Source organism: Saccoglossus kowalevskii, chromosome 17 (genome assembly GCF_978046115.1).
Source record: "Saccoglossus kowalevskii chromosome 17, keSacKowa6.1, whole genome shotgun sequence".
Classification (NCBI taxonomy): domain Eukaryota; kingdom Metazoa; phylum Hemichordata; class Enteropneusta; family Harrimaniidae; genus Saccoglossus; species Saccoglossus kowalevskii.
Genome location: NC_140657.1, coordinates 17,460,947 through 17,476,441, shown reverse-complemented (window position 1 = coordinate 17,476,441; position 15,495 = coordinate 17,460,947). Strand labels below are relative to the sequence as shown.

The 15,495-nt window shown below is 37.9% G+C and overlaps 1 protein-coding gene across 1 annotated transcript; it reads right to left on the bottom strand.

Annotated features, from left to right (window-relative positions):
• Window positions 1-1,078: 1,078 nt before the first annotated feature.
• On the bottom strand, window positions 1,079-15,386 carry LOC144353208 (calcium-activated chloride channel regulator 1-like). Its single transcript, XM_085491911.1, has 14 exons — window positions 15,222-15,386; window positions 12,143-12,428; window positions 11,462-11,760; window positions 10,538-10,777; window positions 10,133-10,360; window positions 9,083-9,269; window positions 8,593-8,678; window positions 7,605-7,829; window positions 6,635-6,908; window positions 5,743-6,003; window positions 5,480-5,665; window positions 3,870-3,929; window positions 1,394-1,487; window positions 1,079-1,169 (listed from the first exon to the last, which is right to left on the bottom strand). The coding sequence occupies exons 1-14, from the start codon at window positions 15,384-15,386 to the stop codon at window positions 1,079-1,081; spliced, it is 2,682 nt and encodes an 893-aa protein (XP_085348037.1).
• Between the last annotated feature and the right edge of the window lie 109 nt (window positions 15,387-15,495).

Genomic DNA, 15,495 nt, shown 5'->3' with positions numbered 1-15,495 from the left:
TGAAGTATTGAGATGAAAATGTTAATTGAAGAATATTAATAAAAAAAGTTCAAACGATAAGTTGTAACTTGCTGATGAGTTTACTTGTAGAGGTTACCAATTTTCTGTAGAATGTTGTGAGTTCCGCAATTAAGTCCACATTCGATCCTGGTCTCGTCACCAAAATTATGTGGTGGATGAGATATGGTTGCGTTGTGTAGAAAAATAGACTTCTATGGGACAAAGTCAGAGTTCCGTGAGATTCACTTTATTACAACACGTCAGACTACATTGAAGTCAAAACCAGAACTACTCCCTCCAAAAATCTGGTAGCTTGGAGTATTTGCATAATGTTGTCAAAATAGAATACATAACTATGATTGGCTCAATTCAAAGTGGAAGATTCCACTATCATAGCAACAAGTAATTAGTCTTAGTTACGATGTCAAGGGTTATAGAAAGAGGCGGCAAGATCAACACCTAACATGGCAACATTAAATGATAAACAAGATACAATGTAATACAATGTTATACTACACAGGTAAATAGTAGAAATCTGAACCATGTAAATAAATAAATTTTGAAATGTTGATTACAATGGAGCTCGCAGCGATAGTTGTGATTTAAATGTGTCTACAATATACTTTATTCGTGTAAGTTTTTCAAAGTTAAAATGTGCAATTATTGCCTAAAATTCAGTTAATCTTTAGCTGTGACGTCACGGGGGCTAAGGCGTGCCAAATCTTCTCGCACTCACTGCTCGCACTAGAGGACTCGCCGCCAGTTGACACCGAGTGCCCCGTGACCCAGACGGTCCAGCTGTTGTATAACACGATTAGAATATACATACAACAATCATTAAAATGTGTCATAACTTACAGATTTCTAAAACAATGATAAACCAGATGCGTACAGTATACAGGGCATTTGGTTGTTAATTTGTGAGAGAACTGTTATATTTGCAGTATGCCACATTACTAGAAGCACGGTGGATTCGTTTTTGTTTACACGTGCTGATGTGACTTCTTGTAATATAATTCGCTAAGCAGAGTCACTGTTGCAGAAATCTCTTTCTATATGATCCATTGTCTCTCATCTGTTAGATGTAATCAACATCACCAAGAGTAATAACGACACTATGCTCGGTTTCTGTAGCGCTCTTGTTTTGGAGTGGTTGTATTTTTCTAGTTCTGAGAAAAAGAAACATTCGAACATAAGTTATAGTTATGAAGATGCGTTGTCGTTAAACGCGTTGAATGTAGTATGTCTTTGAAAGGCGGATGACAAAATGCAATTACCGCGTTAATGGGTCACGGTGGCCATAATTGTGTTCTTTGTTCGAAGACACAAAAGACTAACGTAGACTGCCACGTGAAGACGTACGTGTACCAGAAAGACAAATTTAATTACGTACCTACAATTCAACTTCTGATAACTGGCAACAGATAAAACGGAAACACACAAAACTAATACGACGACGACAATCGTGCTGAATATAACTGTTGATGCTACAAAAGATAGATACACATATAACAATTACAATAATACACTGTTTATACGCGCCCTCTGGTGTCGAAAGATTCTGCGGCGTATTGACTCACCAAATTCGAAAAGTTAGACATAATATTTCGTCATAAACATATATAATGAATTAGGAAGTGAGTTTGAAGATAACGTGTTACACACTACACTGAAATGGGTGAAGTCAATGTTTCTAACGTTCGGTTTCAAAGTTAATCACAAGTTATGAAAAGGGCAACACATGATGTGGAAACGCAATTGGCACATATCATTAAGTGTATTCACTTAATAAACTGATTATTTATTTATTTTCAATGAGACTTGTTTTAGAGCGATCACAGCGCAGTCTATTGGAACAACTCAATGATTGGTTTATTAAAAGGCATGTCAGTAAAGAAATTTGCATATACATGTACACAAAAATTAAATCCGGTCTTTTTCGCAAACACTGCAAGTAATTTCAGAAAGTGTCCGTTTATGCCCTCGTTTGTTCAATTCGCTTACAGACGAGTACATTGCCGACCCGATTCATTTCAATACCTTGTGTATGTTGCGAACAATTTACCACCCCCCCCCAAAAGAATACACTGTCTTCTTAAATGCCTTCACAAAGCGTCGTGCGCTGAATTATGGGTGTGTGGCTACTAGTATTCATATTGAGAGTGCTAATGGGCTGGTTGAATGCCTTCACGAAGTGTCGTGGACATTGCTATGAGTTTGGCTATCCAAATTCAGGGTGCCAACTTCCTCCTTGTTAAATACCTTCGCAAAGGTAGTGGAAATAACTATGGGGGTTTGGCTATTCAAATTCAGGAATCACTTATGCACGATAAATGCATCATTTTCACGATTTATTGTAAGACTGCCTGTTGACGTCATCAGCTAACACGTTTTATTTGCCTTTTGGTTTTGTCAACATTGAATTTATAGACGTAAGTCGTTACACTGCAGATTAATGGCAAGTTTACTCTGTATACATCGTGGATATACAAGGGAGTGATTGTGTGATTTATGTCTTATTTGGTGAATTAGACTACTCAAGAGTGTTCGTGGTAATACTCAATACCTTTTACTTACGCATTACCGATTATAAATACCACTTTCCTAACGTGTTTAAGGTGTACTAAAACAACGAATGCCTTATGTGACGCTTTATATGTTCTTTCGTGTTTTAAGAGTTCGGCAAGTCCTACGTTGTCTATGTTCGCCTTAGTATACCGTTTTATACCATAGTGTTGAATATGCGTATTCTGAATTGCCTTGCTCAATGGTGTAGCTATACGGTTATATGAACGCATGTTGGAAAAACCCAAACATCGTATCAAATAATAAAATATTCCAAATTTTGAAACGCCTCATGAGGTGATACTTTGAAGTCAAATTATTCAAATTGTCTTATTTGAATAATATAATATATGCTTGTTGTAGTGAAATACACAAAAATGCTAAATAATAGTAGAATTGCGTTGTTAACAGATTCAGCTTTGGCAGCTTCTCGAATTTTAAATTACTAGAATGTGTGTGCCATAGTTTAGAGCAAAATAACAGTGACAATATTACATGTTCTTGTCCATATTTTTAATTGTTTATGTATTATTTGGCAGTATGTCGAAGTTTGTTAAATTATTTTTTGTGAAAAATTGCCAAAACGTTTGCTCACAATTTTTGCATAGGTTTCCGTATACAACAGTAAAAACGTAAAAATAACACCGCTAAGTCATCTTCAATTTTGAATACATGAACAAGTACCTCAAAAGACAATAAATATATTTTTTCACCGTGTGCCCAGCACGGAAAATTTTAGTAGTGAAAAATTGTGTATCTTTTTCATGAGAAAATAAAAGTAAAATACAGGCTGCTTACTTGGTCAAATATATCGTGATCTGTCAAATCGTCACAGTAGATATATTATTCAATATCAAAATATTCAATATTCTGTTTTATAGAAAATAATTTCCGGGCGACGGAACCCCGATCTCATTTTACTCCCACTGACGGGTGGTTTAGTTGTGAAAATAGTCATAACCATTGTCCACGAAACTCTGCGCTTATTAATATGGCAGTCACAGCAACATCGGTCAGCGAGTACCAGGGTGGCAGCTAACAAATAATTGACCCAATTTATAGACTTCTTTTATCTTTGTACAAACACAATTTAACCTTTGGTTGCTAAATTATAACTCGTATATTGTGTCACACGCCTTATGAACTACATTATAGAGATCACTGCAGACATGGTGACATGACATGCGCGTACAGACCCTAAGGCGACGTAACCACTGACCGACACACTTCGCTGCCCTGTAGTCTACAGAGACAGTGGAAACTACAAACAGGCAAAGCGTCGATACGTGGACTGTGATACCTACCTGTTGAGGGAGTAGCTACATCGTCGACAGCACCAGGTACGTACGCTGTTGGTGTAATGTCTGAAAGAGGTGTCATATATATATATATAAGGTTTTCAATTGCACATTTGCGATCATACGAGGCACGCTCTGTCCATGCCCTATACCTAGTTGAAAGTTATATTACCGTGTAATTATATAGTTGATTATATATAAATGTGTGCATATACACAGTAACGCCACAGTAGCCATGTTTGTGTTGACAGGTCCCAATAACTGACTGTCTCACTGGTGTAGGACCATATCTGATTAAAAATATATACTATGCCACAACAAAAAACATACTGATATAATAATTTTAAACTGTTAAATGTGAGGCGTGTGAACGATTTTAGCATTCTTTTTAATAAAAGTGGAAGTGTGCGTTATTTAATAATCAGTCGTACGTACGTGTTGTGTAATAACCGCAGTGTAAGCGCAGGGCTACATATTATCTTTCACATTGTGCTCGACTTACATCAAAGTACTGAGTTGTTCCCCAACAGTGTATCAAAGTTCATCGCAAACTTGACAGATAGCGACAAAACTAATGATCTGATAAATAAATGACGCAATAGGGACTTGGTTATGGTTATTTGGTTATTTTTTTTTGTTCCTTGAGGATTGTTTGTGTGAATAATTGTTTGTCGCATTCGATTGCGCTCCTACGAGAATAGCTTAGTGCAATTAATCACTGTTGAGATCATTTGATATGACAATTTATTAACGCGACTGACATATGTACGAAATGATAAATGTATGAAAACACAAATACACAAGCTGCTTTAGAGACGCGATATTGATTTGAAGGGCTTTTCAAACTCACGCCATATAAATTAGTCAGCAGACATATCGATTCAGTCGTTCGGTAACGGCATGGCAAGGAACAGAGGTCGTCTCGTACACAGTGGTAACCATGGCGACTATCAACAATTATAGGAGGCGTGATAAGAAGTAGGTCCTGCTACGGGGGTGGTGCTTTTTGTCGATGTGGTCACAATCCGGTTTAAGTACGAGAGATCCGGTACACATATAAGTAGCCAAATTCGTGCGTTTATAATGTTAAGAATATTGCGTGCTGACAACACAGTTATGCGTAAAATGGCCCCTCGTAGGTGTAGCAGTTTTTTCAATGTTAATATTTATCTTTTTTGCTGAAATACAAACTGCTACTGTTTTCTCATTCATTCATGACGAGACTGACCATTTCTATCAGGTGTTCACACAAACTCGATGACCCATAGTGCTGCGGTATGTACTTTAAACACTATTGGTAAAATTACATATGATATATTGACAATAACAGTTAACTGTCACATCTGATTCTGCCTTGTCAAAACCTACAGGTGCGTTATGACAACAAAGTTTACAATACTAGTACCAATTTGGAGTGAAATTTTAGGAATGCCCCTTTTTTTAAGTTTCACACCTAACTTGTTTGCCACTGTTTGGTTGCAAAAACCATTAAGAAATTTTTAATGCATTGTCGACACACCATCACACGCTTAATCGGAGGTTGAGGCGAGTATTGCATTTACTACATTTATCACATTACATTAATTAAGTTAAATAGCCAGTGTCTTGTTTAGTACCTGGTTGCCATGAGGATGATGCATTGTATCCAGTCTGTTGTTGAATGGAAGATGTGACGGATAACGTACTGGACAGGACGGGAGGCCTAGAAGTGGAAGACGACCTAAACGGACCGGTAAATGTTGATTGGTGGAATATAGTACTGGAATTCACAGTGGGTGTGTTCACTGTTGATGCTGTAAACTCTGTGGATAGAAATATCTCATTAAAATCATGAATTCATTTTTCAAGTCGAAAGTTTGGTGTAGGAGAAGACGCTCACCGTTGATATCGACAGAGGCAATATTCGAACGTTCGCCATGGTTTCCAGCATCATCATCAGCAGCTATTGCAAAATAAACGGCCGGAGACTCGTCCAAATTCTTCAGTCGTATCACAATAGATTGGCGACTTCCTGAGGGTTCTGGTGCGGTCACTTCCGCACTATCCTCTACCAGATCACTCTCATTAATGTTTCTCGCAGACGGGAAGTCTTCAAATAACCTGGAGTAATTTGTGCTGATTTTTAGTACATACCTCGATGCTAAGGAGATATAAATACACTAAGTTTATTAAAACTTATATCTCGTGATTAAAACAAATTAGGCATTCCTATGTTATCAGGTGTCCCATTGAATAACAAAGCAATGAGCAATATGCCGCGGAGGTCGTTTCTGTCTTTAGTTTATGTTGAGTTCAGTGGTCTGCCCGGCAACTCTTCGACGGCAGTCGCATTTCACCGTGGAATGATAATGAAGAGTGCATGGTATAAATATCATTTCGTGGTTAAAAACTCATTAGTGTCTGCGATAACCATGTAATCATTTTCAAACGTCAATCGATTTTGAATATTTTGCTGCATCATTTTTTTGTGTCAACGGTTATGTCAATTTCAATAAAATTCATTAAAATCTATTTTAATACTGAGATGTAAACCATCTGTCACTTCTGTTCAGCGCATGGAATAATAAATATATGCACAACGTTAGGAGATGATAGTAATTGTTCTTTTGCTTTTCTGTATTTTTTTGTGAATCCCAGGAAAGCTTATTACCCTTTTCATTTTAGTTGCTGTTTATTAATTTCTTTGTCTGAATCGAACAGCTTCCTGATTAATTAATTACATTATGTATTGTTTAATAGCGTCATCTGTAACATACGCTTTAGATACATACCTGTTCCATTGTACAAATCGTCACCAGTTGCTGTCCAGGACAGTGAAACGTTGCCATGGCGACGTACTGCGTCGATTGTTGGGTAATCCGCGACTGTCGCTTTCAAATCTATAATTCGTGCCGGTGCAGTTACGTCACTGGTCATATGTTCTGATCTATTCTCCGGTGAATTCGGGGCACTGTGAGCGTCTTGTTTGTCTTTGTAATGAGTGTACATTTCTATTCGTTGCGTCAAATTAGATGGGTTCTGCACCGTGTATCTCCATATTCCAATCTATGAGTCAACGCAAATAAACTATAAACATATTGGATCTTCCTTTAATTGTACATGTATGTATTGGATATTGTCTTGAGTCCCGTAACCATCAATTGTTCATGGTATATGTGAGCCACTGTTATCGTGAAATAAGAGGTGTTTGGCAATTCACGGGCATTTAATCTTTTGGACGCAATTCTTTTTCCGTCAAAATTGCAGTTCAGCTTTTTGCAAATTGTTAAGAATTTTTCTATAAATTACCTAATGTGCATACTTTTCCATTGCTTACATGCCTTGATCAACTGTTTCAAAAAATATGGATAAATATATGTGGGTGTTTATGAGAAAAGTGACAACAACTGACGTTCAAGCGATTACGAGAATTCTGGACGCGAATGTGGTTTGGTATTGATCAGATACGCCATGCCATATGCTTACGGTATATAACCATGGACATAGCCGAACGATGATGTCGGCCTAATGGCACAGTCGTGGTACAAATATGAAATAGGAAAATTATATATTTATTCAACCAGCATTGTAAAATATACTAGTTAAACTTTGACCTATGCATAATCCGCCTTTCCACTCACAGAAAAGAATATATAATAGAATCCCCCAATACAAGTACATATAACAGGCTCGATATGAATTATCGGCAGTTTGGTTGTTGATTCGCCGTCTCTGTTTAATATGACGCAATGCAGTACTTACATCATCAATATTGCTGGTATCTATAACAACCATACAAGTCATTGTATTTATATAGTAGGTTGTAGATTGCGGTGTGATCGTAATGCCAGAAGGAGTGATAAGTCGTACAAACATCGGAAAGCAGCATTTCTGCCATCTGAATTCAAACACTGCAACCATTGTTTCAATCAATGACACATTGTCATGAATGCCTCCTCCATCTAGAGTGAAAATTACACCTGAATTCTGTGCAAATGTAAATAGATAGAGGCACAAATAGTACATGTGCCAACATTATTGATAAATAAGAAGAGTTAACTATAAGTATGATGAAAAATATATGTTAAAGGGCGGCGGTGGTCGCGCTGCGCATGTGCGACATTTGTGTTGATAAACATTGATTTTCCCACAATTCAATGCGCTCTTCTAATGGAAATCACAAGTTAGAGGGTTGAACTTGGCGCGACTTCCATTAATTACTACCGGTGACTCCTTTGATACCTTACAATCACCTAAAAAGTACATAATTAAAGCTTGGTAACATCTCAGTTCGTACTCGTTAATCTGTGCAACAGTCAAAGTCGCCATCTTTGTTTATATGAGACCCATATATCTTGCGCATGCGTGGTGCGACGACTACCGCCTTTAAAGCATAATCACAGGGCAAAATATCTCATACTCACCCATATGTTATGACAACTTTAAAATTCTTAGCACAATGAAGCGTGGATGGATAAAGCAAAATTCAGTGATAGGAAATAATATATGAATACAAATAAGTGAAACACAACTTCTGGATATATCATGTGTATGTGAAAAGATTACACTTCGATTTCAAACGATCAACCCTGTATTTATTCCAAGAGTAATATATGCACTGTATTGCACTGTAAAAAGAATGCTCATCACATTTGTTCAGCAACATTACAATGAATTATATTATTCTTTAACACGTGACATTGGCTGTTTAACCGGTGTGAAAATGTTAGATCTTATAACTTGTTTGTACCTTGTAACTGTCCATAGTTTCACTGCTTGCTTGCATTGCTTTGCTGGTTCTCTTAGTGAATTTTTCGTAAGGGTGAATTGTCCCACCTAGAAACAGACAAGTATGCATTGGTTTATTCTTAAATGAATAATTTGTGTAATATAATACAATTAAATCATCGAAATGTAGTTTCCATGTGATAATTGTAAAGAATAATGCAGTATAAGATATATCAGTTGAATGACGGGATTGAACGACTGCAGCGGAGTCTTTCTATCATTATATCATCTGACCCATGCCGACTGGTTTAATTTAATTTGCCGGTAATAACAAGCACGACGTGCGTGTTCATTTGGTTTAAAGTCGAAAAACAACAGTTAGATGGTTATGTTTCTGTGTACATTTCAATGCTGGTCAAGTGTTGTAATTATATATTATTTTTAACAGTTTATACTTGGGTGCCAATATATTTCTAATCGATCATAGCATAATCATTGCTTCTTTACAGTACCAGATTGTTTCACCAGTTGTTGTAGCCTCACTTCGTACCCTCCTGGCAGGGTTACCATGTCAACAATCACACCGTGTATCGTGACGTAACTGGCAATGTCAGATATGAACGGTGCCTCGTTCTCTTCTCCGTTCGATATGACGATGACTCTGCCGCCATCTTTGACCGCTGATTGGGACGCGATAAGCTACATTGAAACGCAACACACTCTTGTTATTTAAACCATATAGTTAATTTTAATTCTTATTTCCAATGTTAATTCAAATTCATGTGTATCATTTTTCAAGAGGCTGCATTTGTGAATTGTTTCCTCATAAAAGGCTAGCTGCAGTTCTGTAGCTCACTTGGTTTCGCTGTCGGTTATTTCGTTCGTCGTGGTGTTACCGCGAAACATTTTCCGCGGTTTTCGTCGTGAAATCGACCAATTTCGGGCTATCGTTCTCAGAATAATTGGTTAAATAGTTTCGGGACCCATCGACAGTAGAAAGGTAGAAACTTGGGGCGAAAATAATAAAAAAAACGGCTGTTTACGGCCCGACCTGAATTCAGTTCGGTAAAATATGGTAACTCACATAGGATGGAACTGTAGCTCCCTGGTTTCGCGTTAACACCACGACGAACGAAATAACCGACAGCGAAACCAAGTGAGCTACATAACTGCAGCTACATAAAAGGCTCGTATTTGTCGGCATTAACATTCGATGAGGTCACATAACTACAGCATAATGTGTATTCGTTGGGGTTGTTAAAAAATAATCCATGACGAGCTCTCTAACTGAAATGCTAGTGTGTAATACATGTTATATTATTGACCCCGTAGACAATCACAATATTTGTACATAATAATATACAATGTGTGAACCCTCAGTTATGTCATAACAACCAGACCGACACTGAAGCCGAGTGATTGCAACGGGCGATCAATAGACATTGCGATCGTGTGGGGTGCACAGTCCATTACTATTATGTACCGTCAACAAGTAGAAATGTTAATCGACCAGGTGTAATCATTATTCTACAAAACAAATAAACGCGCCTCTGATAACGCACCTGTGTTGCCAGTTGTAGAGCGCCCCCAATGCTCGAACCACCATAGGATTTCACAGGGATGCTGTCAACCAATAATTGACGTGTGTCCTTTCCCATCACGACCGTTAGTGGCGCTGCCTCTGTTGCGGTATCTGAGAAAGTGACAATGCCGATTTTTGTCGCGTTTGGAGCCCATGATAAGATATATTCAGTAGCGACGTCTCTTCCATGTCTTGACGCATTTCCAGGCTGAGAAAAAGCAATAGTAAAGAATGCAGAATATTAAAGCATGTATGTATCTAATTCTATAAAAACCGGGACCTTTATCCTTCCCATCTTAGGCAAAGTTAAGCCATAGCACGCAGATTCATTTGTTTACAAATTCAATGTTAATTTGAAAAATGCTTAACTAAGAGCAGACATTACAATAGTGCTTGTAGACGTGTCCAGTACTAACACCACTGTGTCGTCGCTATTGTTCCGTATCACTGTGAATTGAGGTGCCTTTTCCAAAGATGTTGGTGCATTCTTTCCTCCAGCAAAATCTTCTGATTGTCGCAAGACTTCCCAGACACTCCTTCGACCACACCGTGAGTTGTGTAGTGTCGGCGCCTCGTGGTTGTGCAAGCTGTTAACGTCTGACAAATTATCGCAAAAATAATCAATCTAGCACAGAATAGAAACAGAAATTATTATTGGCAGACGACAAATAAGGCGTGTTTTCATCTTGTATCATGCACTTAGACGGTTTCATTGGGCTTCCCGTTTGGTGGGGTGTGTGATTCGAAGATCAAATCGACAATTTTCGCCTAAAAACACACCCAATTGTGAACCAAGTATGATTTAGTATTCCCTATTAGAACAGAAAACGACCTGCGCTCCGATACGCCTTAAAACGCGGTGCATTGTGGGTCTTGCATTTAAAGGAAAGCAATCCTTGAATACACATGTACTGTAAAATACTTTATTTTCGCTTGGAACTAATTTTCGCTATTTTCGCTATTTTTGAATGAATGATTCAGTGAAAATAAAATCTAGCGAATATGTCTTTTTTTCTATTTTTTACATTGAATTCGTCAAAAAGCAGTGAAAATAAATTTTAAAAATACTCTGGGTCGAAATTCGAAAAATGTAGATTCCGAACAGCGGCTCGCTCCAAGACATCAATTGCATCCAGCCCGGCCTCCCCCGGCATATACTAAAAGATATCCTGATCAGAGTATCCGAATGGAATATTCATAATCTGAAAACCATTTCGATGTAAATACAAATCAACAACTTTCTAAGGCCAATAATGATTTTTATTATTGGTACGTACTCGTAAGTACATCCATCACATGACCTACTTACCCCTTCAAAGTCAAGAATGTACATAAGAGACGATGTGGCAGTTTGATTAGCATCAATTATGAACATACAACCGTCTTCGTATACGCCTGTATTTTCATCCACCTCACAATCTCGCCAATGATACGGATATACAGTGGTGTTATAATACCACGTCTCACCGGTGATGGCGCCGCTGCACTTTGTGACTTCGACGTTTCCCGTTTGATTTGAGAAATAAAATTGCGGGACGCCCTCTGCTGTCGGAGATTCTTCAAAAACTCCCCATCGATATTTGGCCCACTGTGTTGTTAAAAACCTTCCTATAATATAATATAGCAGACACTGTTATTCAATGTACGCCCTTTCCGGTTTCTCTTCAATTACACACTCGTAGCTGATTGACAGTGCCAACACCTGTTCCTTTCTGGTGTAAATCTAGCGTGAGTTTATGCCACAATTACATAACTATACGTTAGTATTATAACAGACATGAGAATGTCTACCATAATTAAGTTCGGGAATTAAGACCATCTTTTTTTCAGAAAACAAACTAATCACTCATTAAATATGAAACCAAATATACACCAGAAAGTATTCACAGATAGTTCCAAAAAGGGAATTTTTCCGCGGATACTAGCAGAAATCTGGTAAGATCAATAACACACGAGCGACTATAAAAAACAATCGACTCTTAATTATTACCTCTATTTCCATACACCATTTCGTATATGTCGTGTATTAGATATGTGGGAGTCAGGTGTATGTAGTCTCCCTGTCCACCACAGTCCCCGTTATGGTTAACGTATGGTAGGGAAGATATAGTGGGCAGCTCAACAACAATTGATGGATCCTCATATGTGACATCGGTTCGGACTTGATGCTCCGGTTTTGGTGTCCATGTATCTGGTACAATGATGTTTATTTCATGGAAATAAGCACGATTGTTGGTTGCCTTAAACAGAAAAGCTGACGTTTGCGTCAACGCAGCCTGGAACAAATAACATGCATCGTGCATTAGTGTTATGAGTTAGTTGAGTGACCGTGGTTTAAATCGCCACAGTTTGACGCGCCGTGACGTGTTGGATGTGGAACCCTAGCAAATTTAACATAATGTTGTTGTTGTTTTTTGAACAAATGTGGCTTATACGGACATTTTTGAATGCCCTTTCGCCAAATCCCATTTTACACCCTAAACAGTCCCAAATAAAAAGGAATTTGAAAGTTTTTAGCTTTGTAATCGCGATATTGACCTTGAAACTGATCACCTAGAAGGATCTCGCTTCTCTAATAATATTTTCGCTCAAGGGGTAATTCAGTGAAAATAAAATCCATCAAATATACAATTTCCACATATTCTATCATCAACCCATCAAACAGCAGTCAAAAATAAACTCCAAACAAAACAGCCGTCTTTTCAGCGCAAATTAATTGCAGCTAAAATAAAGTATTTTACAGTAGTGGTTGTATCGTTGTGTAGTGTTGGAGTATCATGACATATCCCACATAACAATGCACTCAGTCTACACGCGGTTAATTCACTCTCTGCTACTAGTACGCTACAGTTTTCTCCCGCTGTTCGCGCTGTTTTACTGAAAACCTGTAACTTACGATTATGACAAGCACCGACATCTGTTACTAAAGACCAGACAAGGTCAGTAATTATATTTCCATAAATGTATGAGAAAAATATGCTAACTAGAACTATGCAGAAAATTTGAAACCATTTTCTGATGTATGGCTGAATGAAAAGTTACATCAAATGAATAGACTCATTTGTTTTTTAAAAAGAGGGCGTAACCAAGCTTTTTTTCATGGTGATTCGGTGCCCAAGTTTTTATTTTACTTTTAAATCGTCTTACCCTGTGGTCTAACTTTACAAAATATCACACAAAAATACCATGGACGGAACAAAGATGGCGCTGCTTTCCATTGAATCACTCAGAAAGAAGTTAAATATGACAAACGTCTGGTGAAGTTTACAAGCATACAACCCAACATGTAATTGAATAGATTGAGACTTGCGTTGCCATGGAGATACTAACCAAGTATTATCAAGTTAGCTTTGAAAAGTTCACCCGCTAACATTTTAAATAGTTGTTATATTAAAACCAGTAAAGCGGACGCAATTCGGACTTGGCTGACAATTACTGAACCAAAAAAGAAAACTTTAGCAAGTAGATACTGCTTCGAGCTCGGTATATCTCTATTTTAGACGCGTGTCATTTTGTGAGGCGGTCTCGGTTATTTTGGTTGACACGCAGTACATGCGTTAATAAGAAGGTAGACATGTACAGGAACTGTGTGTCCAATACATTCCTTTCAGGACGAGTGAGAGCGTCGAAATACTGAAATCAAATGAAACGTTAAACAAACCAATTAACCAGTCAATGCTGGCTAGAAAAGGACGCGGCGATCTCTATGGATATCAGACGCGAAGCGAAATTAAGTGAATTTTAAATTTGGATGTATTCGATTTTTTTAATAACTGTATACTTGTTGGTGTCTGATAACACGCACATTTCACATATAGGGAGACAAACAACTGCGAGGTTTTAGTCATGAAATGTTTTATATTATAAAATAATTTATTTTCTAATTTTCACTGGTTCAGGGGCGCATTCAAGTTTCCAAGCCCCTTGCCATTCCAGTCAATATTTCGAATAATAGCAGTCACCGATGATTGGTCTGTTATCTGTACAGAGCCAATTCCTGGGCATTTTTGCTTAAAGTAGAAGTAATTTTAAAATCCAAAACAAACTCAAAATGATACACTTCAAAATAACTATATCATTGTTGCCATGACAATGATACATATGTAAACAGAGGATGATGGCCAACAGCGGTATGGCCCCTCCATCACACACTTCGCTCTAAATGCACCGTTAAGTTCTGTTCCTAGTATGTTTACCTATACTCGGTCGTACATTATCCGACATCGCACAACTGGAGTACTTGATCATAAGTACAGCACATCGGTCATTTGTTATAGTTTTTTTTTATGAAAGTTCCCTTTATGACACAGGGGTAATACATTATATTGACAGAACACGATCGGTGTATGCACTATGTATAATATATCATGTTAAACAAACAGAAGAAATTTTATTGTATGTTGAACATAACTTGAATGTACGTAGAACATAACTAGAATATATGTTGAACATAACTTGAATGTACGTTGAACGTAACTACATGTCACGTGTTCATTTACAACAGCGTACCATCCATTTCATAGTCATTGTCTGACCATTGAAGTATGTAAAGGTCAAGCTCTCCAAGTTGTCATCTATGCTGAATGCACTGCGATAATGTATAGGACATCTTTGTATAGGTCAGAACGTGAATGCACACGACGACGTTTAGTTTAGGGCGTTAAACCCAGCAAATTTAAATATGTTCTCCAGTGGACCTCAATGGACATACCACAATAGCACATGCACTGCAGTATGTAGTATGCAGTCACTATAGTCTTGGTCCGGACACATATAACGGAGTAAAATTTCAGAATATGTGAACCATGTATGTGTGTGTGTGTGTTATTGGACGTCGGACACGATATGTTCTGTGTCTTTTATTACTCAAATTTGCCAAAAATTATGTTAGTAACGACGCTCTTTACAGTTGAAATTACATCGAATTGAAATCAGTAAAATTGTCTCGCCGCGTCGTGTTCGATATAGGTCCCATGCGACGTGCACAGCGCGTGCAAAATGCAATGTTTCTTTACACGAAACTCGAATGCACGCTGCACGCCGAGAATTGCGCGTTTAACATACTCTACCTGTATACTGGGTATGAGTCGGTCATCCTCGGGGACATCTTGATGAATTGCCACCGTGAGTCCGCTATACGCATTATTATTTAGGGTCAGCAAGCCACTGGTAATTGGCAGACCAGTCACAGATATCAACAACAGAAAAAACTGCGTTATATAGTTCATATCCATCACGGCAATGGACATTGTGCGTCCTGTCAGTTGGTATTTGTAAATTCTCCGCGGAGACTTAGGAATGAGTTAGGTAAATCAATTCTGTTCGTAGTCACGAGGTTGAAGT

What these genes read in the sequence shown, in the direction of transcription:
- LOC144353208 (XM_085491911.1), bottom strand. Translation starts at nt 15,386, where the DNA reads ATGGATATGAACTATATAACGCAGTTTTTTCTGTTGTTGATATCTGTG. An exon ending in ACATTCTTGACTTTGAAGGG is followed by an intron (nt 10,778 to 11,461) that starts GTAAGTAGGTCA and finishes ATTCTGTGCTAG; the next exon opens with ATTGATTATTTTTGCGATAA. An exon ending in TGCCTCTGTCGATATCAACG is followed by an intron (nt 5,666 to 5,742) that starts GTGAGCGTCTTC and finishes TTCTATCCACAG; the next exon opens with AGTTTACAGCATCAACAGTG.